Below are 26,366 nucleotides of genomic sequence, written 5' to 3'. Positions count from 1 at the left end.
CTATTAAGGTCACAGTGGAGTCAAAACACCTGATCTGCATATTTGTTTTAGTCAGTTACTCAGACATGTTTGAAGCCAATCAAACAGCATACAAGCCAGACAATTAGCATTTTCAAAAGAAACCATTAGAAATGGCAGCTTACATCAATACAGTATGTCTCTCAAGGGGTAGCTAGGGAGCATAGGCTTCCATTAATATCTCTGTAAAAAACTTAAAGAGGTTGTAAACCTCTGAATTAAAAAAAAAAAAAAAAACACCTGAAAGACAAACACATAATGAGCTAGTATGCATCGCATACTAGCTCATTATGTAATACTTACCTTAGAACGAAGCCCCGAAGTGCCGACCGCTCACCTGTCTCATGGGCGACATGTTCTGTCGCCCTTCTTCCGGGTTTGCGGCATCCGGCCATCTGATTGGCTGGAGCTGCGATTACATCACTCCCGCGCATGCGCGCGGGAGCCGACGGTCACGGCACGGGGCTCTGAAGGAACGGCACCAGCGGCCGTTCCTTCAGAGCGCATGCGCCAGTGATGTCACTGGCTGCATTTAAGGTAAATATCTCCTAAATGGTACATGTTTTGGAGATATTTACAGTACCTATAGGTAAGCCTTATCATAGGCTTACCTATAGGTACAACTTGCAGAGGAGAGTTTACTTCCTCTTTAAAGTTTTACTAAACCCACAACAGTAAATTCTGTCTATAGATGCTGAATAGCATGCTTGTTATAGTCACTATGTAACTTAAGTGATCAATCCTCTGCATTGTGTAAAAAGACTGTGTAATCCTGTATCCTCCACCTCCTGCACGTTCACTCTGGGCAAGTTCGGATAAGACACAGTAAGTGTAGTTCAGCTGCACATGCTCAGTTTGGTCTCTATTGCTGGAGAGAGCACTTACTGGTTTTAGCTGAGCTGTTTAGGTAACGTGATATTAACATCACACATTTGGGCATGTATACAGATCCTAAATTCCAGGCCAGTCCCCCCCTCCTCCTCCATGCCCAGTAACTAAAAAAGAACACAGTGGGTGGGATGTCACATATTGATTGATGGATGATCTGCCTCCCATAAAAGCATGAGGACACAGGCTGTAGTGTATTTCAAGAGGCAGTGAAATCTCCTCCTACATGAACACTCTGGACTTTTGACTAATGTCAAAAGATTATTTATAAGCTGTGGGTAGTGCGGGGGGGCTGATGAACATTTTTTATATGACTGGGTTTAATAACACTTTAACCCTCCTCTTATGTTAGAATTCCGTTACTATCCATGATGTTTATAGTCGGTTTTGACCCGTGTTTTAAATCAGCCATAAAATACCCTCTGAATAATTATTTATCATCAAATTTGTTTCTTACCTCTTGGTTACCTTGTTAGGCTTCTTTATCCTTGAAAAGATTGGTTTTAATATTTTTGGTGTGACCCCTTAGACCTTTCTTTTGATAGCATACCTCTCATTTTTAAATTTAAAAATGGTAAAATAAAGTCAGCAACTCTGAAATGTATTTGTCCTATGTTTCTTCACTTTATTTAGAGAAGCAGACAAGCAGGAAAAGAGATAGGCCCCTCCCTAACTACAGCTCACAGGGTTGAGAGGGGATTGGCTGTCACTGTTACTAAGCAGAGAGAGTGTTTATGATTTCAGTTTTGGAACTTATTAGTGTCCTAAAATCCTATATTATAACTGGGTCAGAATTGACCCTAACACCATGAACGTCTTAATTTTCACCACAGTATTTTATAATTTAGCGAAAAGGATTATTTTTCTATTACATTGTTTAAATAGAGGTTTCTGACAAAGTAAAAAAATTTTGATGCAATAAACAAATTTATGTGATACTTATAGACATTCAAAACCTGAAAACGGGTCGGTTCTGACCCTAACATAAGAGGAGGGTTAAGGCAAACCTGTGTGTGAGTTTCTCAGGAGGTTGCTAGGGGTTCTTTGAGCTGTGGTTGATTGAATTCCTATTTGATGGCTCTGGCTTAGTTCCAGAGTTAATGCCACTTTGCAAAGCCAGCTGCATAACATCAGTGATCTTTTTAGCTATTTGTAACAGTGGCATACTATCCACCACTGTGGATACAATGTGGGTAGCATTCTTCCCACTGGCCATCAATGTAAGGGTCATTTTTCACACCAACCACCAATTAATTGTATTTAGCAAGGGTTTTTTCTGAGACCGGAAATGTGTTTTTAAGGGTTCCTCTGGGATTAAAGGTTGAGAAAGGCTGGCCTATACCTACTTTCCTATCACTGCCCTGTTATTCTGTGTGCCTGTGGGAGCGAGGAGAAGAAGCTCTGGGGGAGATTTACTAAAACTGAAGCGTGCAAAATCTGGTGCAACTCTTCATAGAAACTAATCAGCTTCCAAGTTTTATTGTCAAAGCTTAATTGAACATGCTGAAGTTAAAAGCTGATTGGCTACCATGCACAGCTGCACCAGATTCTGAGTTCTCCAGCTTTAGTAAATCTCCCTGCCTGTGTAAGTTGCAATTTTTGACATTGCACAAGTTGGAAGACCTTTTGCCTCCATGTGACATTGCTTTGAGCCTTGGTGGTTAGTCTCCACGTACCAGTGCTGTCATATTGGAGAATATGTGTCCCTGCGTATGCTCATAGCTTAGGTCTTAAAGCTGAAGTTTAGCTAAAAACATTTTTTTTTTCTACAACTTTAGTTATATCACATCATCACAGCTGTAATGAAATATGTCACACGATGGCCGGATTACTGGATTCTGTAGAAGTCTTCACTGCAGGGCTGCTGCCTTGTCCTCTTCCTGCTGCTGAACATCCAGCCCTGCAGGGTTTAATAGCTTTGGGTCTCCAGGCTCAGCTGCACTAAAGATGATCAGATGAGGACAATCCTCCTCCTTTCTCCTCCTTCATTGAGAAATGTTTTTTCATTGATTGCAGTGGCTTTAACAGGATCTCTGGATGGGGGAGAGAACCCTGTGACTGATCAGGGCCCCATCTTCCCTATTCACAAATCAGTGAAAAACCTTTTCTTAATGGTAGAAAATGCATGAGGGGGCACTTCCCTGTTGGATCATCTTTAATGTAGCTCAGCCCAAAGAGATGATGATAACCCCCCACCGTGCCGGAAGTTCAGAATCATGAAGAGGACAGGGCAGCCTTGCAGTGAAGGTTTCTACAGAATCCAGCAGCCTGGACATTTTGAGACATACGGGTGCATCTCACAACTTAGAATATCATCAAAAAGTTAATTTATTCAGTAATTCAATTAAAAAAGTGAAACTCGTATATTTTATATAGATGCGTTACACACAGAGTGATATATTTAAAGCATTTCTTTCTTTTAGTTTTGATGATTATGGCTTCCAGCTAGTGAAACCCCAAAATTCAGTTTTTCAGAAAATTTGAATATTACATAAGACCAATATTAAAAAAAAAAAAAATTTTAATACAGAAATGTTGGCTTACTGAAAAGTATGTCCATGTACAATATAGTATGCACTCAATATTTGGCCGGGATCTCCTTTTGCATAATTTACTGCATCAATGTGGCGTGACACAGAGGGCGATCAGGCTGTGGCATGCTAAAGGGCTAAGGGGGGTTATGGAAGCCCAGGTTTCTTTGATAGTGGCTTTCAGCTCCTCTGCATTGTTGGGTCTGGTGTCTCTCATCTTCCTCTTGATAATACCCCACAGATTCTCTATTTGGCTTAGGTCAGGTGAGTTTGCTGGTCAGTGAAGCACAGTGATACCATGATCATTAAACCAGGTATTGGTACTTTTGGCAGTGTGGGCAGGTGCCAAGTCCTGCTAGAAAATGAAATCAACATCTCCATAAAGCTGGTCAGCAGAGGGAAGCATGAAGTCCTCTAGAATTTCCTGGTAGAGGGCTGCGCTGACTTTGGACTTGATAAAACACAGTGGACCAACACCAACAAATGACATGGCTCCTTAAATTATCACAGACTGTGGAAAATGTTGCATTTCATTTGGAAATCAAGGTCCCAGAGTCTGGAGGAAGAGTGGAGAGGCACAGAATCCAAGTTGCATGAGGTCAAGAGTGAAGTTTCCACAGTCAAAAATTTTAGAGCACTTCATGCTTCCTCCTGCTGACCAGCTTTATGGAGATGATGATTTAATTTTCCAGCAGGACTTGGCACCTTCCCGCACTGCCAAAAGACTTAAAGTCTTTTCTGTTTCTATTGGAAAGATTTCATGTCTTTTCCTGTCTCCTGTGAAAAGCTGACCATAGAACAGGAAGTGAAAAGAAATCTCTTCTCTGCAGACACAGACAGTAGGAAAAACCTGACTAAAGCGGATCATACCCTGTAGGATTCCTCTTGTCCAGGCTCATGGGCTGAACTGCGTGGATTGACTAATCTCTCTTGCCGGCTATTGTATTTAGATAGAATAATCTGATAGGATGCAACCACTTTTTGGCCAATAGTTCTCTGCCTGGCTCCTTCAATTTTCAGATCAAGAGATGTCGGTCAGGAGGATGCCAGTATTCACTCCATTTATGACCAGTCTAAGGTTCTAACTGTTCCCCACACTGTCAAAGACTTAGAAAAAATGTATGTCAACATTTTAACTTTAGATAACTTATATGTTGGCCCTGCTCCTAGGACTTTCAGAGCCTTGCAGATAGAACACCTGCTTTCATCTACCGAACACTATCGATATCTGCAAATTGCCCACTTGGTGAAAAATACCAGTAATCTGACCATTTCTTCCCTGGCAAATAGCTCAATATTAAGGGTATTTCACTGTTCTATTTACATCTCCAAGATAAACAAGATTTAGTTTAATCATTGCCATTCTTGGCTTGGGAGAAAGACTGGCAAAGAATACTCTGTTGCACAGTGGCAGAAAGCCTTATGTACTACTTATGCTTCCACTAAAAGTGCACATTTATGGGAATTAACTAAAAAAATGATGATGCGCTAGTACTGATATGTGGAGGCCTGAGAACTCTCACCCATATTCTATGGTCTTGCCCTAAGCTGTCCAATTTTTGACCCCTGGCATTTCATCTCATCACTCGCAGTTTGGGACTGAACTTCCCAATAACCCCTGGTATGGCATTATTATCCTTGGGAATGGAATCTATACTTCCCACATCCAGAATTCCAGTATCACATATTTTGCTGGCGGCTTGCCTCACTTTAGTTTGGCACTGTAAAGACTCTTATATCCCTGATATTGAAGAAGTAATCCTAACAACGAAATGCATGGTACGTACAAAGTACTATTTGCATCCAGCATTACTCAGCCATTATTGCCCTTTTGCAACCTTAGTTAGCATGGTACTCAAGACTCTTGGTTCCCTTATGTATTGTTGGTTGATGCATCTCCTTCACCCTCCTATTCTATTTTAATAATGCTCCGCATTGGTATCTGAGTGTGTCAGTTTATTAACTTTGTTATTTTGTTGAAGTATCACTACGTCTCTTATTCTTCCCTTAATACCCTCTATTTTTTTGGTTATTCACTACCTTTTTGTTGCCACCTTACCCAAGTTAGCATGTGTGAACTCAGATTGTCTTGTTCTTTACACTGTATTAAGTGCCTTATTGCTAGGATGTTCTTTTGTATATAACAGTCTACTATGTTACCTATTCTTTTATATGTGTTTCTATAAAATCAAATAAAAAGTATTAAACAAAAGACTAAGAAAAAAGTTGGGATTCGGAGTTGGGCTATAACAATACCTAGAACATCATATATAAATAATGTATTTCATAGAATTCATTTAATGGCTATATTTATCAGGTCACACAACCAGGAACATTGAAACTCTCCCACCTACAAGAAGGAGTTTATACTCTACAGTTGACTGTGACTGACACTTCTGGGCAGAAGAGCTCAAACAATGTATCTGTCAATGTTCTCCCTGCTGAACATCATGTATCAGGTAGGTCAGAAATGATCTGTTCTTCTTATAATACACTTCTTTTACAAAGATTTTATATTGGATATGCATTATAGGATCATTGATGTCCAGTAATTCATAATAGCTAAGCATTTCAGTGACCACACAGGTAGCTGTATTAGCCCTGTATCCTGTTAATTTTGTGTTCAAGTCTTTTGTGTTCACCTTTAGGCTCCTTTCACACACTCCGTCCGTTGGACGGAGTCCGTTTTTCTCAGCGGGGGATCGAGCCGCCGATCCCCCGCTGAGCAGCAGGAGGACAGCTGTGTCTCCGCGCTGTGTGCGGAGACACAGCTGACAGTTTCCCATGTATCTCTATGGGGGAAATCGGATGTCAACGGAGCGTCAGTCCGTTCTCACCCGATCCCATCCGATCCAATCCGCTGGACGGATGGAAAATAGGGTTTCCATCCGTCCAGATTTGATGGATCGGATCGGGTCGGATGTCAGCGGACATGTCTCCGCTGACATCCGATGCCCCATAGGAATGCATGGGGGGACCGTTCAGATCCGCCAAAAAAACGGACAGGCGGATCTGAACGGTCTGCCTGTGTGAAAGGGGCCTAAAGCTTGTTCTATCTGAAATTATACATTTATGCATTTAACAGAAAATGAAGAAGGTTATTAAACCCAACTCTGGACCGATAAAAATATATCCTTGCAGAAGGGCTATGCATGCAATGAAAGGATTAATAGGTTGTTTTGTCTAAGAGTGACCAGAAACATTTTTCCTTACCTGATCCTCCACTCCCCCAGTAGGGGGCGCTCCCCCAATATCCAACAGTAGACTGTTCCTCTGTGTCCTCACATCCTGAGCAGGGCTTTGGATGGTGCTTGCGATGTCAGGACTATAGACTTCTGGAGCGCAGAGGGTGAAGAAGCTGTGGGGACTGGTCTAGCTGCGGGAGGAGCAGAGGATCGGATAAGTATATCTCTTTTTTTTGTTTCCTTAGACATAAAAAAGCAAATAACGTTTGCAGTGTGGGCACAGCCCCACTTCAAGGGATAACTTTTTTATTTGCCCAGAGTTGGTCTGAAAAATAGTCTAATGTTTTGAGACAAAAGATTCAGAGCCAAGATGCCCCGAGAACAAATGATCCATGGCTGTCATATTGATCTATTGGCTTTTACTATTCGGCCCCCTTCACACGGGGTGGACTCCATTCAGCAGATCTACCTGATCAGTGGGGGATCTCTCCGCTGATCCCCACTAAGCAAGCGGATAACAGGTCCCTGTCCGCTCTGTTATGCAGAGTGGACACAGACACAGCCCACTTTCCTCTATGGGGCGGTCGGATGGAAATGGACTGCTTGGCTGTTTCCATCCGACTGTCATCCAATCTGATCTGCCGGACAGATGGTGAACAGATTTGTCTGTTTTTGGTGGCCCAGAGCGGATCAGATGCTGGTGGCTGTGAGTAGACACATTTCTGCTGACAACCGCCGCTCCATAAAGAGCTAAGGATGGTCCGATAGGAACTGCCTGAAAAACGGACAGGTGGACCTGATCAGGAACGTTTGCGTGAAAGGGGCCTTTCTTAGAGTGACTGATCTGCAAAAGAATATGTATTAGGGGTTCTGATTTCACTAGCTGCTTACTTATTTTGAATCAGCAACTCAGAAAATACTGGAGCCAGAGAAAATCAAGTATTTAGTATGAAATGCTACATGTTTCTGACAAGCACAGGTTTTCTTTGAAAAAACCATGATATGATTAAATATTCTTAGCTTAGTGAAATTAAAAAGAAAAAAAAAAGTTTCCTTCAGTTTGACGACACTGCCATCTAGTGCTCACAACTCAACATTGGCAAAATGAATCTAGGCCTACTCAAAACCTATTAGACTTGTGCATTATGATTTTACTTGCACATGATTAAGGTCAGTCAGCACAGGTTTATCTTATTTACTAAGCTAAATGAAAACTAGTTTTCATGAGCCTTATTTACACTTGCTTTGCCCTCTGAAGAGCGATCCGCGTTCAATAGCTCCTCAGAAGGCATTTAAAAAGGCGGGGAGTAGATTTGACATTTCCTCACCGCATGTATTAACTCTTTAAACTCCACACCAGCGCTCTGCAAATGCATGCATTGCCATGCAATTTTGGGGTGGTTGCAGGGCACCCCCTTTCAGTTGAATGAGTGGATCATTTTTGCTATGCATATATATACCTCCTCTACTGCCTTTGCAGCTTAAGGGGGAGCGGTTGGGGAAACATTAAAATCATAGCTCAACGCCTAAAGTTGCTAGGAGAAAGCATACTGACAGAGATATGATCCTTTTGGCTCTTGCACACACGCCAAAATTGCCACATTTTGGGACGTTTAGGCTTTTTTATTTTTTTTATCTGAGTGCAGCTCATTGCTTTCAATGGACCTGTACACACAGACGTAAAGATATCAGTAAATTAGCACCATGTTTAGATCAGTAAAAAAAGTAAAAAAAATCTGAGTTAATGGTCAATATTTTATGTCATTAACCTAATATTGTTGTGCAGTGCATGGTAATATTACCAAGTTATGCAAAACAACACATTTGTCAATATATAAACAATGAATGTCAAATATTCTTCTTAAAAAAATTATGATCACCAAAAAAACTGTGAACAGCGAAGACAAGAAAGTCCACAGAAAGTAAATTGTCCATAAACGTATAAATCTGATGTAAAACCAAATTAGTGTCCATCATATCCTTTAAAACCTTTAAATCAATAATGCACGACCAGTGAGCACACCACCGCTAATCATACAACCTCTTACCAGATTGTTAGACCCCAAATTATAGGTGGTCTAACAAAGCGTGAAGCTGCATAAGATTTGCCTCATGGATTTGTTCGTGTATGGAACTCATGTGGTATCCCGATGTTATACTCTACTTCAGTCCACCTTCCTGCTCCTTATACAAGCTCGGCCAGAAAAGATAAGACTCCAAATAGTGTGATACCGTCAGGTGTTTATTAAATTCAACTAAAAAAACTACTTACAAAACTCCAATGTATATGCACATAATCATTAAAAATGCTGCTGGTGCCAGCTCCAGACAGGCATGGGTGATGTCAGCACAAACTCTGTCCTGCCCCGATGTAAGTTTCATCTAAACACATTGTCATGGGGATTGGTTACTCCTGGACAATAGTTACATAGTTACATAGTTACATAGTTAGTAAGGTTGAAAAAAGACATCAGTCCATCCAGTTCAACCTATGCATCCAGTTCAACCTATGAATGCGTGTGTGTGTTTGCTTTTAATCGTACATTGTATACCCCTGTATGTTGTGGTCTTTAAGGTGTCCATCTACTAGTTTTTTGAAACTATCGATGCTCCCTGCTGATACGACTGCTTGTGGAAGAGAATTCCACATCCTTACTGCTCTTACAGTGAAGAACCCCTTACGCACTTTAAGGTTAAACCGCCTTTCCTCTAGTTTTAGTGAGTGGCCACGTGTCTTATTGTACCTCCTTTCTCTGAATAGTTTGTTCCTTATGCTCGGGTCACCAGTACAGTATTTGTACATTGATATCATATCCCCCCTCAATCGTCTCTTCTCCAGAGAGAAAAGGTTCAGTGCTTGTAGTCTTTCCTCATAGCTGATGTCCTCCATTCCCCTAATTATTTTTGTTGCCCTTCTCTGGACTTTCTCCAGTTCCAGCACATCCTTCCTGAGGACCGGTGCCCAGAACTGGACAGCATACTCCAGATGTGGCCGGACCAGAGTTTTGTAGAGTGGAAGAATAATCTCTTTATTTCTGGAGTGAATCCCCTTTTTTTTACATCCCAGTATTCTGTTGGCTTTGCTTGCGGCGGCTTGGCATTGCATGCCACTGCCAAGCTTGTTGTCTACCAGTACCCCCAAGTCCTTTTCCATCCTAGACTCACCCAGAGGTTCCCCCCCTAGTGAGTAGCTTGCTTTCTGGTTTCTGGCACCCAGGTGCATTACTTTACATTTTTCAACATTAAACCTCATCTGCCATGTAGTTGACCACCCCGTTATTTTGTTCAGGTCTGCTTGCAAGGTTTCCACATCCTGCATAGAAGATATTGGCATGCCTAATTTAGTATCATCTGCAAATACTGAGATTGTACTAGATATCCCCTCCTCTAGATCATTTATGAATAAATTAAACACTCACCAGTCGCAAGGACACACAATGTCTGCTTAGACTCCCCTTTTCTGCCAAACAGGACAGTGTTGTGTGGCAGAGCTGTATAAATCTCAAAAACGCAACTGGAAACCCAAATTCTTTGGCTTGTAAACCTCCCCGTTTTATGTATTCAATATTTGGCTGTTTGCCTGGTGTTCAGCTTTAGGCTACATTCACACCTGAGCGTAGCGTTTTTCGCGCGTTTTTTACCGCGATTTTACCGCGATTTTTGCGGCGTTTTTTACCGCGATTTTACCGCGATTTTTACCGCGATTTTTGTACAGGCGTTTTTAGATTGAATAGAGATCAATGGAAAACGCCTGTAATCTGCCCAAAAAGAAGCTCATGTACTTTTTTGAGCGTTGGGCGTTTTGTAAACAGCGTCAAAACGCTCAGATGTGAACAGGGGCCATTGAAATGAATAGGATTTGTCTTGTTGGGCGTTTTGAGAGCTGATCCTAGAGCAGAAAAACGCCCCAAAAACGCCCCAAAACGCCTAGATGTGAACGGAGCCTTAAAGCAAGGTCATGGATGAAAAGAAACTCAAAATAATAATAACACCTTTCTTTGATAAATATTTACTTGTGTTGAGAGAAATATGGAGACCACACTTGAAGAATTCTAGTTGCTTGGTTGTTTCTGGCATCAATACTTTCTTAGTTATTGACCTGAAGCAAGTATACAGATCAGGAAAGTAAGAAATGAAGTCAGAACATGCGCTCTGTCTTGAAAGGATATGTTTACCTGTTAGGAAAAAATAATAAATGCACATCTTTTGTGCGTTTCTTATTTTTTTTACAGTGGAGCCTGTAAAGCATGGGTGTCCAACCTGCGGCTCTCCAACTATTGCGGAACTACAGGACCCATGAGGCATTAGAAGGAATGTCCCATGAGGTATTGCAAATTTGACAGTTGCAAGCATTGACTCCCAAAGGACAGAGGCATGATGGGACTTGTAGTTCCGCAACAGCTGGAGGACCGCAGGTTGGACACCTATGCTGTAAAGCATTGCACATGTGATCAGCAGATTACGGGTGCAATGCCAGGCTTCTGCAGACTCTCGGTACACTGTCTTCCCGTACCTCTGTACCTTTGATACAGGTAGGCAGTTACTGAATTGCAGGAAGAATCAATAAACTATGAGAGCGCTTGCCAGGGCTTTCACAGTTCATTGAGAACTGTGAGCGGAAAACAGAACTCTTTGAATGAATGATGTTGGCAAAGCCCCTCACGGCCGCACTATTTTTATATTGTGACAACGGCTGCGGGGAGAGGATCCCCCAATTGCTGTCATAGGGTGGGGGGAATCGGGGGGGGGGGGACAAGAGGCTGGAGCATGTCACCCTAAATACGGGGGAAACATTTAATATGTTCCAAAGGTGAACTTATCCTTTAAGGATGTACAGTATCTCACAAAAGTGAGTACACCCCTCACATTTTTGTAAATATTTTATTATATATTTTCATGTGACAACACTGAAGAAATTACACTTTGCTGTAATGTAAAGTAGTGAGTGTACAGCTTGTATAACAGTGTAAATTTGCTGTCCCCTCAAAATAACTTAACACACAGCCATTAATGTCTAAACAGCTGGCAACAACAGTGAGTACACCCCTAAGTAAACATGTCCAAATTGGGCCAAATTAGCCATTTTCCCTCCCCAGTGTCATGTGACTCGTTAGTGTTACAAGGTCTCAGGTGTAAATGGAGAGCAGGTGTTTTAAATTTGGTGTTATCGCTCTCACTCTTTCATACTGGTCACTGGAAGTTCAACATGGCACCTCATGGCAAAGAACTCTCTGAGGGTCTGAAAAAAAAAAAAAGGAATTGTTGCTCTACATAAAGATGGCCTAGGCTAGAAGAAGATTTCTAAGACCCTAAAACTGAGCTGTAGCATGGTGGCCAAGACCATACAGCGAGTTAACAGGACAGGTTCCACTCAGAGCAGGTCTCACTATGGTCGATCAGAGAAGTTGAGTGCACGTGCTCAGCATCCTATTCAGAGGTTGTAGACATATGAGTGCTGGCAGCATTGCTGCAGAGGTTAAAGGGGTGGGGGGTCAGCCTGTCAGTGCTCAGACCATATGCCGCACACTGCATCAAATTCGTCTGCATAGATGTCGTCCCAGAAGGAAGCCTCTTCTAAAGATGATGCACAAGAAAGCCCGCAAACAGTTTGCTGAAGACAAGCAGACTAAGGACATGGATTACTGGAACCATGTCCTGTGGTCTGATGAGACCAAGATAAACTTATTTGGTGCAGATGGCGTCAAGGGTGTGTGGCGGCAACAAGGTGAGGAGTACAAAGACAAGTGTGTCTTGCCTACAGTGAAGCATGGTTGTGGGAGTGTCATGGTCTGGGGCTGCATGAGTGCTGCCGGCACAGGGGAGCTACAGTTCATTGAGGGAACCATGAATGCCAACTTGTTCTGTGACATACTGAAGCAGAGCATGACCCCCTCCCAATGCCTTGTTAAAGAAGCTGAGGGTAAAGGTGATGGACTGGCCAAGCATGTCTACAGACCTAAAACCTGTTGAGCATCTGTGCGGCATCCTCAAATGGAAGTTGGAGGAGCGCAAGGTCTCTAACCTCCACCAGCTCCGTGATGTCATCATGGAGGAGTGGCAGAGGACTCCACTGGCAACCTGGGAAGCTCTGGTGAATTCCATGCCCAAGAGGGTTAAGGCAGTGCTGGAAAGTAATGGTGGCCTCACAAAATATTGACACTTTGGGCCCAGTTTGGACATTTTAACTTAGGGGTGTACTCGCTTTTGTTGCCAGCGGTTAAGACATTAATGGCCGTGTGTTGAATTATTTTTAGGGGACAGCAAATTTACACTGTTATACAAGCTGTACACTCACTACTTTACATTGTAGAAAAGTTTCATTTCTTCAGTATTGTCACATGAAAAGATATAATAAAATATTATATAATAAATATATTTTTTTATGTGCCTGCTCTTTGTCAGTGACAGCAATGACAATATAGAAGGAGTGGCTTCTGATTTTTTTTTTTTTTATTCTTTTTCGTGTATGGCAGTAGGACTCAGTAAGACATTTTTTCACAGAAAGCATTTCTGGTGTAAATATATGTCTGCATCTGTCTTATTTTATTACATTGCATCCATATATAACAAATAATTTCACCCATGGTCCCTATTATCATGCTCCAGCATAGATACTACTCCTAAAGTGGTTGTACAGTAAATCTCTGACATGAAATATGAACAAAACATATACCTCTATAATGTGTACTTGTCTCAAATGAGAGCACTAAGTGTCTTTTCTGTCTGCTGCATCATTCCTTTGTTAAGAGCATGAATCACTTCTGACAAGTTTTCCTGACAACAAGAGAAAAATGGTGACAAGGGAGGGACCTCCAGCTGATTGACCATATCAGCTCTGTTCCTGTGTGCTGGGTGAAGGAGGTGTGTCCCTTCCATCCAATCAGCTGTCAGAGCTCTGCTCACTGAGCTCTGCAGAGTGTAACTTCAGCTCTCCGCCCCCTTTTTTCTGAACTCTTACACACGCTTTTAAAAAAAAATACTTTGAACAAATGTAGAGAAGAGAATCTTGCAGATAAACAGGTACAACTTATGTAGGAGGATTTGTTTAATCTCTGTCTATCATCTGAGGCCAGTCACTTCATTGGGTATATGGAAGGGTTTATAACCACTTTATGAGCAGATCACCTTTAGAAATAGAATTTTTCTTAAATAGATCTGTACAGTACCTATATATGCCGGCAATGGAGAATTGCATTTGCAGAATGTATGCCTTTGTCCTTTATACTTCTGTACAACAAATATGGGATCTCCTCCATCTTAAAATGCAAGTCTCACTTTCTTATTACTTTTTTTTTCAGCATAACAGGCTCCCCATATAACGAAAATACCACCTTTGAGTGAAATAACCTTATGTGTGACATTATGTATGCTGAACAAAACAACCTTTGCTTTATAAATAATGCAGGGTCGTAATCCAATTTCTTTTCTCTTTTTTTTGTTGTCACAGCTTCCACAACGTGCAGTGGAGTCTGCAGCCGCTACCAGTTTATCTGTGATGATGGGTGTTGTATAGATATTACTTTAGCATGCGACAGAGTGGTGCAATGTCCGGATGGCTCTGATGAAGCTTTCTGCCAGAACTGTGAGTCATAGCAATTCACAATGTAGTATTGGGAAAAGACCATTCTGTTTATGAATAGTGTAAACTGGAAGAGGGAAAGTCATGAATATAGATATGCTTGTAGACTTTCTGTCATAAACATAGGGCGTCATGGATCAGCTAACTGTCATGCTGTAACGGGTAACACCAATCATCTTTGTGCAGCATTAATAAATAATACACAAGTTACTGGTTTGATTTATAGATGATTATAGTGGAGACAAGGCAACAGAGAAATAAACATCCTGTTGTTTTTCTCTGATTACTACACTTCATTGGTTGCTGGTTTTTATTTCCTGCAGCAATGATTGCAGTTATTGATTAAAATTACTTGTAATGTGGTGACATTCAGATTGGGGATAAGAATGTGAGATAAGAACCAAGATGAAACACTGTTTAAAAATGTATGAGCCAGGCTCTGACTAGGCTGGGTAATCCTATATTTCACACCCACACTTCTTTGTGGTACAATTATCATTTGCCAAAGCTATACTCACTGCCAGACCCGGTTTTATTGGGCACCCCAAGAAATCCTATATTTGGATCAAGTGCTCTCTGTCAATGGCCCCAAACCAATTTCAGATTTTTCAGGCTGAATTTTCTCTTCCCAACAACATGCTCTTCTGCCAGCTTCCCCATGTCCTGCGAGCCCAGTTCCAAGATATGTTCCCCTCTCATACTTTTTGCCACTGCTAGAGGTGATTCTAGGTTCAGACCCTGCTAAACATTTCTCCTCTCTGTACACTATTCTACTCATGCCATCTGCCACCAAACTGGCATATCGTGCTAAAACTAAATAAGATTCTGATATGGGATTCACTGGCTGCAAACTGTAGACAATCCAAGTGAAGAAATATCATCAATAAATCAGGGATTCCTCCAAAAGGTCCAAAGCTTTATTTAAATGGTCACATGGTAAACATAAGGCAGGGCCCCATTATCAGGCACCTGTGAGCCTCCAAAATTATACCCTATGTTTACCATGTGACTGTGTGAGAATAAAGCTTTGAACTCTTTTGGAATAACCCTTGGTGTGCTGATGACATTTTCTCACTCTTCTGTCCAAAACGGTGTTTGCTTGGTCTCTAATACGTTTTTAACCATATTCCTACACGAAACTCTCTTCAGTGCACGCAAAGTGATTTCATGAATCTAGAGGCAGGCAACCCCATTAATGTTCGAATTATGGTTTTTGGAGGTAAATCTCACCCTTCCTTAGAAAAAGTTTATTTACACAGAGGATGTCCCGCTAAATAAAACAAGATTTGTATTAGATGGTTGGGCAACCTGCCACATGTGTTTAAGGCTGTTCCCTTAAATGTTTTCAGGATTCATCCTATTTAATATTGTGAATTTTTGAGTGCCCCACTCTGTGGGCCGTAGGTGATTATTGGCAGACCTGTTATCCGTGGGTTGTTTCCCTTCAGTAGTTTCCTCATTGGCAATCCCGGGGGACATTACTATATGTAAACTTGTTTGTATGTATATGTTTTTTTTCCGCATGCATGCTTTTTCTGCAAGCAGCAAATGTTATGTTTCTTGAGGAAAAAAAACTTTTTCTTTTCAGTGATGTCTTCCCCTTAACACCTTTTTAAATTTTGTTTCTCTGTAATATCTATTGGCATTGTGCTATGCATGATTTGCTTATCTCTAAAAAACTGTATTACGCTGTCCTTGTTTTGGTCTCAAAGTTTTTTTCAACGTGAAAAATGTATGAGCCATCAAACTTTATATGAAATAATTATATTTAATGTCATTTGTGAGTTGACATTTTAGTTTCAATACTAATATACACTACACGCTACAGCTAAATGATGTGATTTTTATCTTCTTAGTTAGCTCTGGTCGAAAGACGGTAATTCACATCACTGAAAAAACAGAAAGCCATTCAGATACTGGAAAAATGGCTGAAACAGAAAACAGTCCAGTACTAGAGAAAGCAAGACTCACTGGGAAGATTTCTGTATCCATGAAAAAGGAAAAGAATCAGTCACTCCCTCAGGAATCTCCTTACAATAGTATGCTCAACACAGGTAGGTGCAACATCTCTAGGTTGCTTTAAACTCACATTTAGGCTGGCCATACACTATACAACTTGATTGTTCAATCTCTGTACAATATAATTTATTCATGAGGCAATTTGATTCGTGCCCAGTGCAGAACCATGTTTATGATGATGATGCACAGGTGTTCTGTGTATACCCATGCAGGCAATCACATTAATGTCTGTTGGGAAACAGCGGCTGCATAGACACAGCTGCTGCTTCCAATATGACAGGTGTGTGTTCACAAACTCGAACCCTGGGTGTGTTTGGGGTCGTGTACTCCCACGAATGTCGCATTGAGAGCAGCGACTGTGTCCATGCAGATCCTGCGTCCCAATAGACAGCATTTTTTTTAATATATTCATTTACTAATTGCTATCTAAACATTATGCTTGCAGCACCCTGCTCGCTATTTTGAATATAATTATATACTGTATATACATGTATGACTTCTAGAAACTAAGGGTGAATTTATACTCTTATTTATTAATCAGTGAATGGTAAATCCATCAAACATTCAATGATAGTTAATAATTCCCTGTAACTTAAAACGCAAACCTGGAAGACTCACCTGCCTTGAATATTTGGCAAATGGCACATGTACTGCTTTATCAATATGCCCCTAAAGAAGACCCTACCCTATACAATCTGATTGTACAATCTCCTTATTTCACGTTGCTTTGCGATTTATATAACTGATGATTTTTTCACTGGCTTGCTTATAATGTTTATGCATTTTCAGAACAGCACAGCATTTTTTTAAATAATGCAGATGTATATCTAAACCTAGGAACATAATTGTAATATATTACAGGTGCCAGACTTTGGATGTGGTGGCTGCATTTTTTTTTTGTTTTCTTAAGGGTACATGCATTTTTTGCAAGTGAATGCAGAAAAATGTCTGTTCATTGTATAGGAATTCCTCCTAGCTTCCTGTGCACTAAACTGAAATCTCAGGCAGTGTTTTAAACCCTAACTAATTCTCTTTCTGTCAACTAGAGAACACCTTACTCGATGTGATGGTGATGAGGAGAGAAGAAGAGAAGTGCTTGTAGTCCAAATCCGGAGAACCACCTAGGGTGACAATGCTGCTTCTCCATAGATACAATACAGTGACTGTGCTTTGTCACCCTATGTTAGGAAGTGTGGGAGGATACTAGCAGGATCAGTATCAAAGTAAAGGGGAACAAGCCATAAAAAAAGAGCTTAAAAAAAAAGAATAACACAACCACCACATCCAAGGACTGGTAAGCTGCAATATCTTTTATAAAATTGTTCTTGGGTTTAAATACGCTTTAAATATTAGAAACTCCTAACTGAGAACTGAGATATTGGCTGATTAACACTTTACCCAATTCCTGCCCGGCCTATTGTAAAATTTTGGGTGGACATCATGTGATGTCCTCCAAGAGCCCACCTTGTACATGCCATAAGGGCCGTGCGGCGGTGCAGAAGGCTGATCATTGTACTTGGCCAGTACCATGTGATCATTGTGACCAATTACAGAGATCACATGTCAATAGTATACAATGGCTTTCATTCATAGCCATTCATTGTGTACTACTGTAATTAGTCACAGTGATCACATGGTACAGGGCCAATCACAGCGCACCTGTGCCAAGTGATAGCTGTAACCAATCACAGATATTACAATTGCACAGATATTGCATTCCATGAATAAATGGTATTTTTTTGTTTATATAACAAAAAAATACAAAACCTAGTGGTGATTATGGTAAATATGATCAAGAGAAAGCTATGTCTCAAAAAATGATATAAATTAAATTTGGGGGTAGTTTTGGATGACTGAGTAATTGGCATTCATAGTGCAACAGCGCTAAAATCTGAAAATTGGCCTGGGCAGGAAGGGGGGGAAAGTGTCCAGTATTAAGGTGGATAAATACTCCAGGAAATATCACATAATATGTCATTGTGAGCTTTATAGAATAGTATAGGAAGTAGTCACTCTAGGGAAGGGGTAGACACAGGAAAGGGGTTGGCATGCCAGCTTCTACCCTTAGACAGCTAAGATGCTGAATGGGGATACTAAACTTGATTAGGGATCCCAACTCTCAGCAGTGTCTCATGTTATGGCTTTGCTGGGAACTTGGAAGGAGATTGTGCAGAGCAGTGCCCCAAACAGGTACTTTCCCTGTGCTCTATAAGCTGCCACACACTTGATCCTAGTGCTGTAATAGTAGAACTCTATGGCACATACAGTGGGTACGGAAAGTATTCAGACCCCCTTCAATTTTCACTCTTTGTTATATTGCAGCCATTTGCTAAAATCATTTAAGTTCATTCTTCTTCCTCATGAATGTACACATAGCACCCCATACTGACAGAAAAACACAGAATTGTTGACATTGTTGCAGATTTATTAAAAAAGAAATATCACATGGTCCTAAGTATTCAGACCCTTTGCTGTGACACTCATATATTTAACTCAGGTGCTTTCCATTTCTTCTGATCATCCTTGAGATGGTTCTACACCTTCATTTGAGTCCAGCTGTGTTTGATTATACTGATTGGACTTGATTAGGAAAGCCACACACCTGTCTATATAAGACCTTCCAGATCACAATGCATGTCAGAGCAAATGAGAATCATGAGGTCAAAGGAACTGCCTGAAGACCTCAGAGACAGAATTGTGGCAAGGCACAGATCTGGCCAAGGTTACAAAAAGATTTCTGCTGCACTTAAGGTTCCTAAGAGCACAGTGGCCTCCATAATCCTCAAATGGAAGACGTTTGGGACGACCAGAACCCTTCCATGAGCTGGCCGTCCGGCCAAACTGAGCTATCGGGGGAGAAGAGCCTTGGTGAGAGAGGTAAAGAAGAACCCAAAGATCACTGTGGCTGAGCTCCAGAGATGCAGTCAGGAGATGGGAGAAAGTTGTAGAAAGTCAACCATCACTGCTGCCTTCCACCAGTCAGGGCTTTATGGCAGAGTGGCCCGACGGAAGCCTCTCCTCAGTGTAAGAGACATGAAAGCCCGCATGGAGTTTGCTAAAAAACACCTGAAGGACTCCAAGATGGTGAGAAATAAGATTCTCTGGTCTGATGAGACCAAAATAGAACTTTTTGGCCTTAATTCTAAGCGGTATGTGTGGAGAAAACCAGACACTGCTCATCACCTGTCCAATACAGTCCCAACAGTGAAGCATGGTGGTGGCAGCATCATGCTGTGGGGGTGTTTTTCAGCTGCAGTGACAGGACGACTGGTTGCGATCGAGGGAAAGATGAATGCGGCCAAGTACAGGGATATCCTGGACAAAAACCTTCTCCAGAGTGCTCTGGACCTCAGACTGGGCCGAAGGTTTACCTTCCAACAAGACAATGACCCTAAGCACACAGCTAAAATAACGAAGGAGTGGCTTCACAACAACTCCGTGACTGTTCTTGAATGGCCCGGCCAGAGCCCTGACTTAAACCCAATTGAGCATCTCTGGAGAGACCTAAAAATGGCTGTCCACCAACGTTTACCATCCAACCTGACAGAACTGGAGAGGATCTGCAAGGAGGAATGGCAGAGGATCCCCAAATCCCAAAAAGACTCCTGGCTGTATTAGATGAAAAGGGGGCTTCTACTAAATACTGAGCAAAGGGTCTAAATACTTAGGACCATGTGATATTTCAGTTTTTCTTTTTTAATAAATCTGAATGATTTTAGCAAATGGCTGCAATATAACAAAGAGTGAAAAATTTAAGGGGGTCTGAATACTTTCCGTACCCACTGTATATGGGTGTTGCCTTAATGTTGCCTCCTGGTGGCCCATAAAGGAAGACAAATCTGATAGCAGATGTAATGGAGAAATTAGAACACCATCATCATCCACAACTATTGCAAAGTTTAAAGTACCAGTAATTTACAGAGAGAATAAAAAGCATAGGCCGCATTACCACTATTTGCAATGTGCTACAATAAATGAAGAGTGATATTTTTTCCTTTTATTGCCTCCTAATTTGTTTAAATAGGGCACATATAAACCTATTATTTAGTCTTTTGAAATATACATGTTATTAGCTGACTAAATAAAAAGGGTATTTAACTTTCTCACACTTCCAGGAGTGTTGAATACCTGCTCCACCTGCCTCATGCTATGCTTTCTCCTTGGCATGAGGCGAAAGGAGTAGGTATTCACACATTCTGAAATGTGGAATACTTTGCAAAGGAGTCAGCAAAACAATGGCATTTGACATGGGTCACTTGGAAAGTAAATATACATGCCTTTCTTTTACAGTTGAGGCTTTTTTTTTTACAGGTGACTTCTTCAACACTCACTAGGTGTAACTTAGTGGGTGCTAGAGAAGTTGCTATTGACATTTAGAAGATTTGGCAGCATTGCCATTGAAATAGTACACATTGTTTTCTGCCAAATTACCAGCAGAAAATCCACTGTGTGAGGCTTGTCTGGGGAGGGAGTCAATTGATCCTGTGTCAGTAGTCCAATGTGATTTAGTTAGACAAAGTCCTCTTCATATCACCTTGTCACAAAAAGCAGAATGCATACTGATGTAATAGAATATCTCTAGTAAAAATATTAGTAACATCCATATCTTCTGTACTAAATATAGTCTCCCATTCCTACCTATGTAAGATGTAGGGATGGGCCGAACACCCCCCTGTTCGGTTCGCACCAGAACATCTTGAACAGGGAAAAAGTTCTAGTGAATATGCAAACTCTATTAAAGTCTATAGGACACCAACATGAAAAATCAAAAGTCCTAATTTTAAAGGCTTATATGCAAGTTATTGCCATAAAAAGTGTATGGGGACCTGGGTACTGCCCTGGGGGAAATTTTTTAAAACAATCATTTTTAAAGGAGCAGGGATTTTAATGATGCTTAAAGTGAAACAATAAAAATGAAAAATGAAAAATATAGTGCCTGGGGGGTCCTCTTAGTCTGCCTGTAAAGTGGCGTATCTGTACAATGTATGGAGCCTGCTGCAGCAATACTGACATTTCTAAAGGAAAAAATGTAATTTAAACGTGCTTGCGGCTGTAATGTATTGTCGGCTTCCGTTAATCCAGATAAAAAAAAATGAAAAAACCCGCAGACCCCCACAACCACAGAGCCCCCACAACCACAGCCCAGGGTTGTCCGGAAGAGGCCCGTGTCTCCATCAACATAGGGACAAGGTGCTTTGGGGGGCACCTCAAAGCACCCTTCCCATGTTGAGGGCAAGCGACCTGATATGGTTCAGGAGGGGGGGGGCTCGCTTGCCCCCCCCCTTTCCTGGCCTGCCAGGCTGCATTTTTTTTAGATTGTGGCCTGGAGTTCCCCTTTAAATCTATACCAGACCCAAAGCCCCACGCCATATTTTTCTTAATTCGGTCATGGGGTTCCCCTTAAAACCCAGCTGTTTTTACCCAAATTTTTTTTTAATTTACATTTTCTTTTTACAATTTTTTTTAAATTCAGTGCTCAGCAGGGAATCCTTAACAACCTATTGACTGTGCGCTCGGCAGACGAACACCCCGCTAAGCACCGAGAAAGTTCAGGTGTTAGCCTGAATGGGGGAATACCTGAATGGGCAATGTTTAGGCCAAACTTATGCTCGGCTCAAACTGTTCACCCATCCCTAGTGGTGCCTGAACACTGTAACCCCTCACAGTTACTCTTGCTGGGCGCAGGAACGGACCCTGCTGTTAAACATTAGTAAAAAAAAATTGAAATTTCATGCACCTCAAACAGGTGCAGGAAAATTGGGCTTGGGTGTTGGTGGTGCCTGAACACTGTAATCCCTTGGGTGTTGGTGGTTCTCTAAATCAAAAAAAATTGTTGGAAGCTAGAATAATCAAGATTTAGGAATGGGATAGGCAGTAAAAGCAGTCTTCAAGGGATCCCAAATCCCTAACAAATCCAATCAGTTACATCAGCATCAGGGGCTTGATAGCTGCTGTTGATCCAGGACTGATTCATTTTGATAAATGTCAGCCGGTTAACAGAGTCTGTGGACAGACGCACTCTTTTATCCGTCACAAAACCTCCAGTAGCACTGACTGTCAGTTCCTTTAAGCACACTGGAAGCAGAACAGGCCAGTAGCCCTAATTGCATATTGAGCAAGTTCTGGCCAGCGGTCCATCCTCAAGGCCCAGTAACCCAGTGGATGCTCAGTTGGAAAGGTCTCCAAGTCTGCTCTTGCCCCTAGATAATCCTGCACCATATAACGTAGATGCTGCCGATGGTTGCTTAAACCTAACAGCCCTGGGCGATGAGGATTAAAGAATTGTTTAAAGGCATCTGTCAGCCGGCCGCCTTCTCCACTGCTTCTCCTTTGACTGAACAAAGCCTCCGAAACACGTTGTCGAGAAAATGGTAACCTCCCAGTGTCTGGAAAGGTGTTACACATATTTTTATTCAAGATATTTCATCCTCTGCTCCCTCTGCGAAGGCAGGATGAGCTTTGCAACTTTACCCTTGTAACGTGGTTTAAGAAGGGTTGCCAACCAGTAATGATCCCTCTCCTTGAAACCACGAATCCTCAGGTTCTTTTGCAGGCTTTGCAGAATCAGGGAGTCCATGCAGCGTAAGTTTGAGGAGGCATGAGATTCTGAGTCCTCTGGGTCACTAAGGATGACATTGTCAGGAGCAACCTCTCCCCAGCCAGGTACAACTCCTGGGATTTCTGGGGAATGAAACCATCCCTTGAAGACTGCTGTATGTTATCCTCTACATTCATGCTGCCACAATCCTCCTCCTCCTCCTCTTCCTCCTTTTTGTTTTGTGGCCCTACAGGAATGGTATCTGCATAAAGGGGGCCTTGTGAGGAAAGGAAATCCTCCTCTTCCTCTCACTGTTCTGCCTCCAATGCCCTGTCCATGATTTCACAAAGCGTGTGCTCCATCAGGAAGACTAGAGGGATAGTGTCACTGATGCATGCATTGTCGTGGCTCACCATCCTTGTGGCTTCCTCAAATGGAGACAGGACAGTGCATGCATCATTTATCAGCAGCCACTGGTGTGGCGAAAAAAAGCCAAGCTCCCCTGAGCCTTTTCTTGTGTCATACTTACACAGGTACTGTCACGTACCTGATAGGAGACTGAATTGACAAGTTCGGCCTCTCTTATATCTCCCACCCTAGCCCGACTGAGGATGAGACAGAGGGTGCCAAGGGACAGGAGAGACACAAGTGCCTGTGGGTGTTAATTGCAGAACCCGCAGCGGGGAATGCGACTCAAAGGAGACTGTGGAACCATAGAGGCAGGAACAGCAGTTATATTCGGAAGACTGATCCAAGTTAAAGGGGCACTCTGCTTATGCTGATAGTTCTGGATAGGAAGCTTATCAGGATTCCAGAGGCTGGAACATACAGCGGTATACAGAGCTGGTGCAGCAGACGGCCAGGCAAGCACTCGAGTAAAACCGAGGGCCAGGATCAGAGGCAAGAACAGAGTCTCAGGAATAGCCGGGGTCGTCAACAGGCGGGCAGCGAGGTACCAAGTCATGTGCAGAGCCAAAGTCAGGAACGGAGCCGGGTTGAAGGTAAACAGCAAGGCAGAAGCGGAATCCAAAGTCAGGTCAAGAACACGCCAGATCAGCAACGGGAAAACATGCAGGAGTTTCCAGGATACGGGGCACAGCTAAAGATCAGTCAGCAAAGGAAATGGGAATGGGATCCCTTTAAATAGCCCGTTTGGCACCAAGAGTAATCGTGCTTGTGCGCGTTCACGAATTCTCGCGCGCATACGTGCGCCTGTTAGCCATTCCTCGGGAAATACCCTGCGCATGCGCATATCTATGTGCCAGGCATCTCACAGGGATTCTCTGATAGGTACTCATTGATGGCCCTCTGCTGCATGTGTAGCCGCTGCAGCATTGTCAATGTTGAGTTCCACCTGGTGGGCATGTCACAAATGAGGCGGTTGGTGGGCAGGTTGAATTCCCGTTGAATGTCAGACAGCCGAGCACTGGCATTGTATAACTGCTGGAAATGGCCACAGACTTTTCTGGCCTGCCTCAGAAGATCTTGTAAGCCTGGGTACCTGTTCAAGAAATGCTGCACCACCAAATTCAGGACATGTGCCAAGCATGGAACATGTGTCAAGTGTCCCTGTTGGAGGGCGGAGAGAAGGTTGGTGCCATTGTCGCATACAACCATTCCTGGCTCAAGCTGCTGTGGTGTCAACCACCTCTGAGCCTGCCCCTGCAGAGCTGACAGAGTCTCTACCCCAGTGTGGCTCCTGTCCTAGACAGACCAACTGAAGCACTGCATGCCATCTTTTAGCCCGACTGCTTGCCTAGCCCCCTGAATGCTTAGGGAGCACTGCTGGGTCTGAGGACAATCCAGCAGAAGAGGTCATAGAGGAAGAAGAAGAGGAGGGGGTGGAGCAGACAGATGTGGCAGAATCACCACCAGCTTTTTGGAGGTGTGGTGGCGCAACAAGCTCCAGCACTGAACCCTCTCCTGCATCCTTCCAAGCTGCCAGCAGAGTTACCCAGTGCATCGTGAAGGAAATGTAACGTCCCTGACTATGCCTGCTGGACCATCAGTCAGTAGTAATGTGAACCTTGCTGCTGACTGCTCTGTCCAATGACGCCAAAACATTACCTTCCACATGATGGCACAGAGCTGGAATGAGCTTACTTGAAAATACATTTCTTTATGGAACCTGCCACTGTGGCACAGCACATTCAACAAATTCACGAAAGGGGGCAGAGTCTACCAGTTGAAAAGGCAGCAGTTGTATTGCTAGCAATTTGGCCAAGCTAGCATTTAGACACTGAGCATGGAGATGGCTGGGATGGTATTTTTTTTACAGGTCAGCAAATGGGGTAGCAAAATTTGTCTGGTGGTGAAATCAACAGGTGGTGTACTGCTAGCAGATTGGGTGCAATTACCTATTGCACCCATTGCTATACCATCATCCCTCTCAGTGCAGGTTTTTGAGAAGACTTGAGGTATAGTAGGGGTAGTGATCCCAGTGATCCCAGGCATTTTTTTATGATGTGGGTCTTTCAGGTGCTGTTGAAAATGGTCTGCATCATGGCAGGTTGTCATGTCTTGTCAAGCATGTGGTGTGTTCTGGCCATGCTTAACTTGCCTCAGACAGAGAGTGAAAACAGCAGCGCTGTAGTCTGCTTCACATGTGTTGAAAAAAGCCCACACCAATGAACTTTTGGAAGTCAGCAGGGATTTTGGTGCGCCCTGCTCCTGTGGAGCTCTGTGGTGTGATGCAATAGGGTGGCTGCCTTTAAGCCGGCCCCCGGAGGACATCCTGCCTCGGAGTCATGCCTCCTTCTCTTCACCTTCCTCCTCTAGTCTCTCAGGCACCCAAGTACAGTCAGTGACCTCATCATCCCCTCTCTCCTTGTCACTTGAGCAAACTTGGCAGATCTTTTTGGGGGTTTTTATAACTTTTTATTATAGATTGTGGGATAGACATATGGTGCTTGGGTGCAATACTTTTGTGCTTGGTGCACTATAAATTGTTATATTATAGTTTTTTTTTTTTTAATAAAGCAAAAAAAAGAAAACGCCTGCTGATGCAGAAGGAATAGCACCTGCGACGTAGAAGGGGGGGGGGGGGCAGCAATTATGCCCTAAATATTATTAGTACTGCTGTGCCACAAAAAAAAAAAAAACACACTGCTGACCAGAAGGAATAACACCTGGGACGCAGAAGGGGGACAGCAATTATGCCCTAAATATTATCAGTGCTGCTGCGCCACAAAAAAAAAAATCACTGCTGACGCAACCTGATTCTGCAAAGAAAAAAAATGAAAAAAAAAAAAAATATATATCTCAATGAAAAAAAATGGGATCAGTGGGGTGACACAGATGTGTTGTATACACCAACACTTCAGTGGCACCATTACACTTTTGTTACACAAGAATCACAGCACAGCACTACACTGGCTGCACTAAACTGACAAGAAGCACAATCCACTAACTACCTGCCTAATCTCCACTCAACCAGCCTTATATAGCATGGGGCAAGGACTTGCACCCTGCCTTTGACCAATCATTTCTCTGACAGGACATTGTGCTATGATTATCCAAAGCATACAGGCCAAGTGCATGCTTTGGCCAATCACAAGCACTTAATGCACTGCAATTGCACAGTGCATTATGGGGAGCTCGTCAGCGAA

General features: G+C 42.5%; 1 protein-coding gene across 1 annotated transcript in view; it reads left to right on the top strand.

The window, feature by feature from the left end:
- The window catches only part of LRP11 (LDL receptor related protein 11), a 78,431-nt gene that overhangs the window by 29,753 nt on the left and 22,312 nt on the right, over nt 1-26,366 (top strand). Inside the window, exons 3-5 of the mRNA XM_082250008.1 lie at nt 5,755-5,896; nt 14,070-14,204; nt 16,058-16,255. Of these exons, the coding sequence (XP_082106134.1) occupies nt 5,755-5,896; nt 14,070-14,204; nt 16,058-16,255 (475 nt within the window). The remainder of the gene's footprint in view (nt 1-5,754; nt 5,897-14,069; nt 14,205-16,057; nt 16,256-26,366) is intronic.

This window comes from Pelophylax lessonae, assembly GCF_965119305.1.
Source record: "Pelophylax lessonae genome assembly, chromosome: 3".
Taxonomy (NCBI): Eukaryota; Metazoa; Chordata; class Amphibia; order Anura; family Ranidae; genus Pelophylax; species Pelophylax lessonae.
The sequence above is the reverse complement of the archived record's forward strand: the minus strand, read 5'-3'. Positions and strand labels throughout refer to the sequence as shown.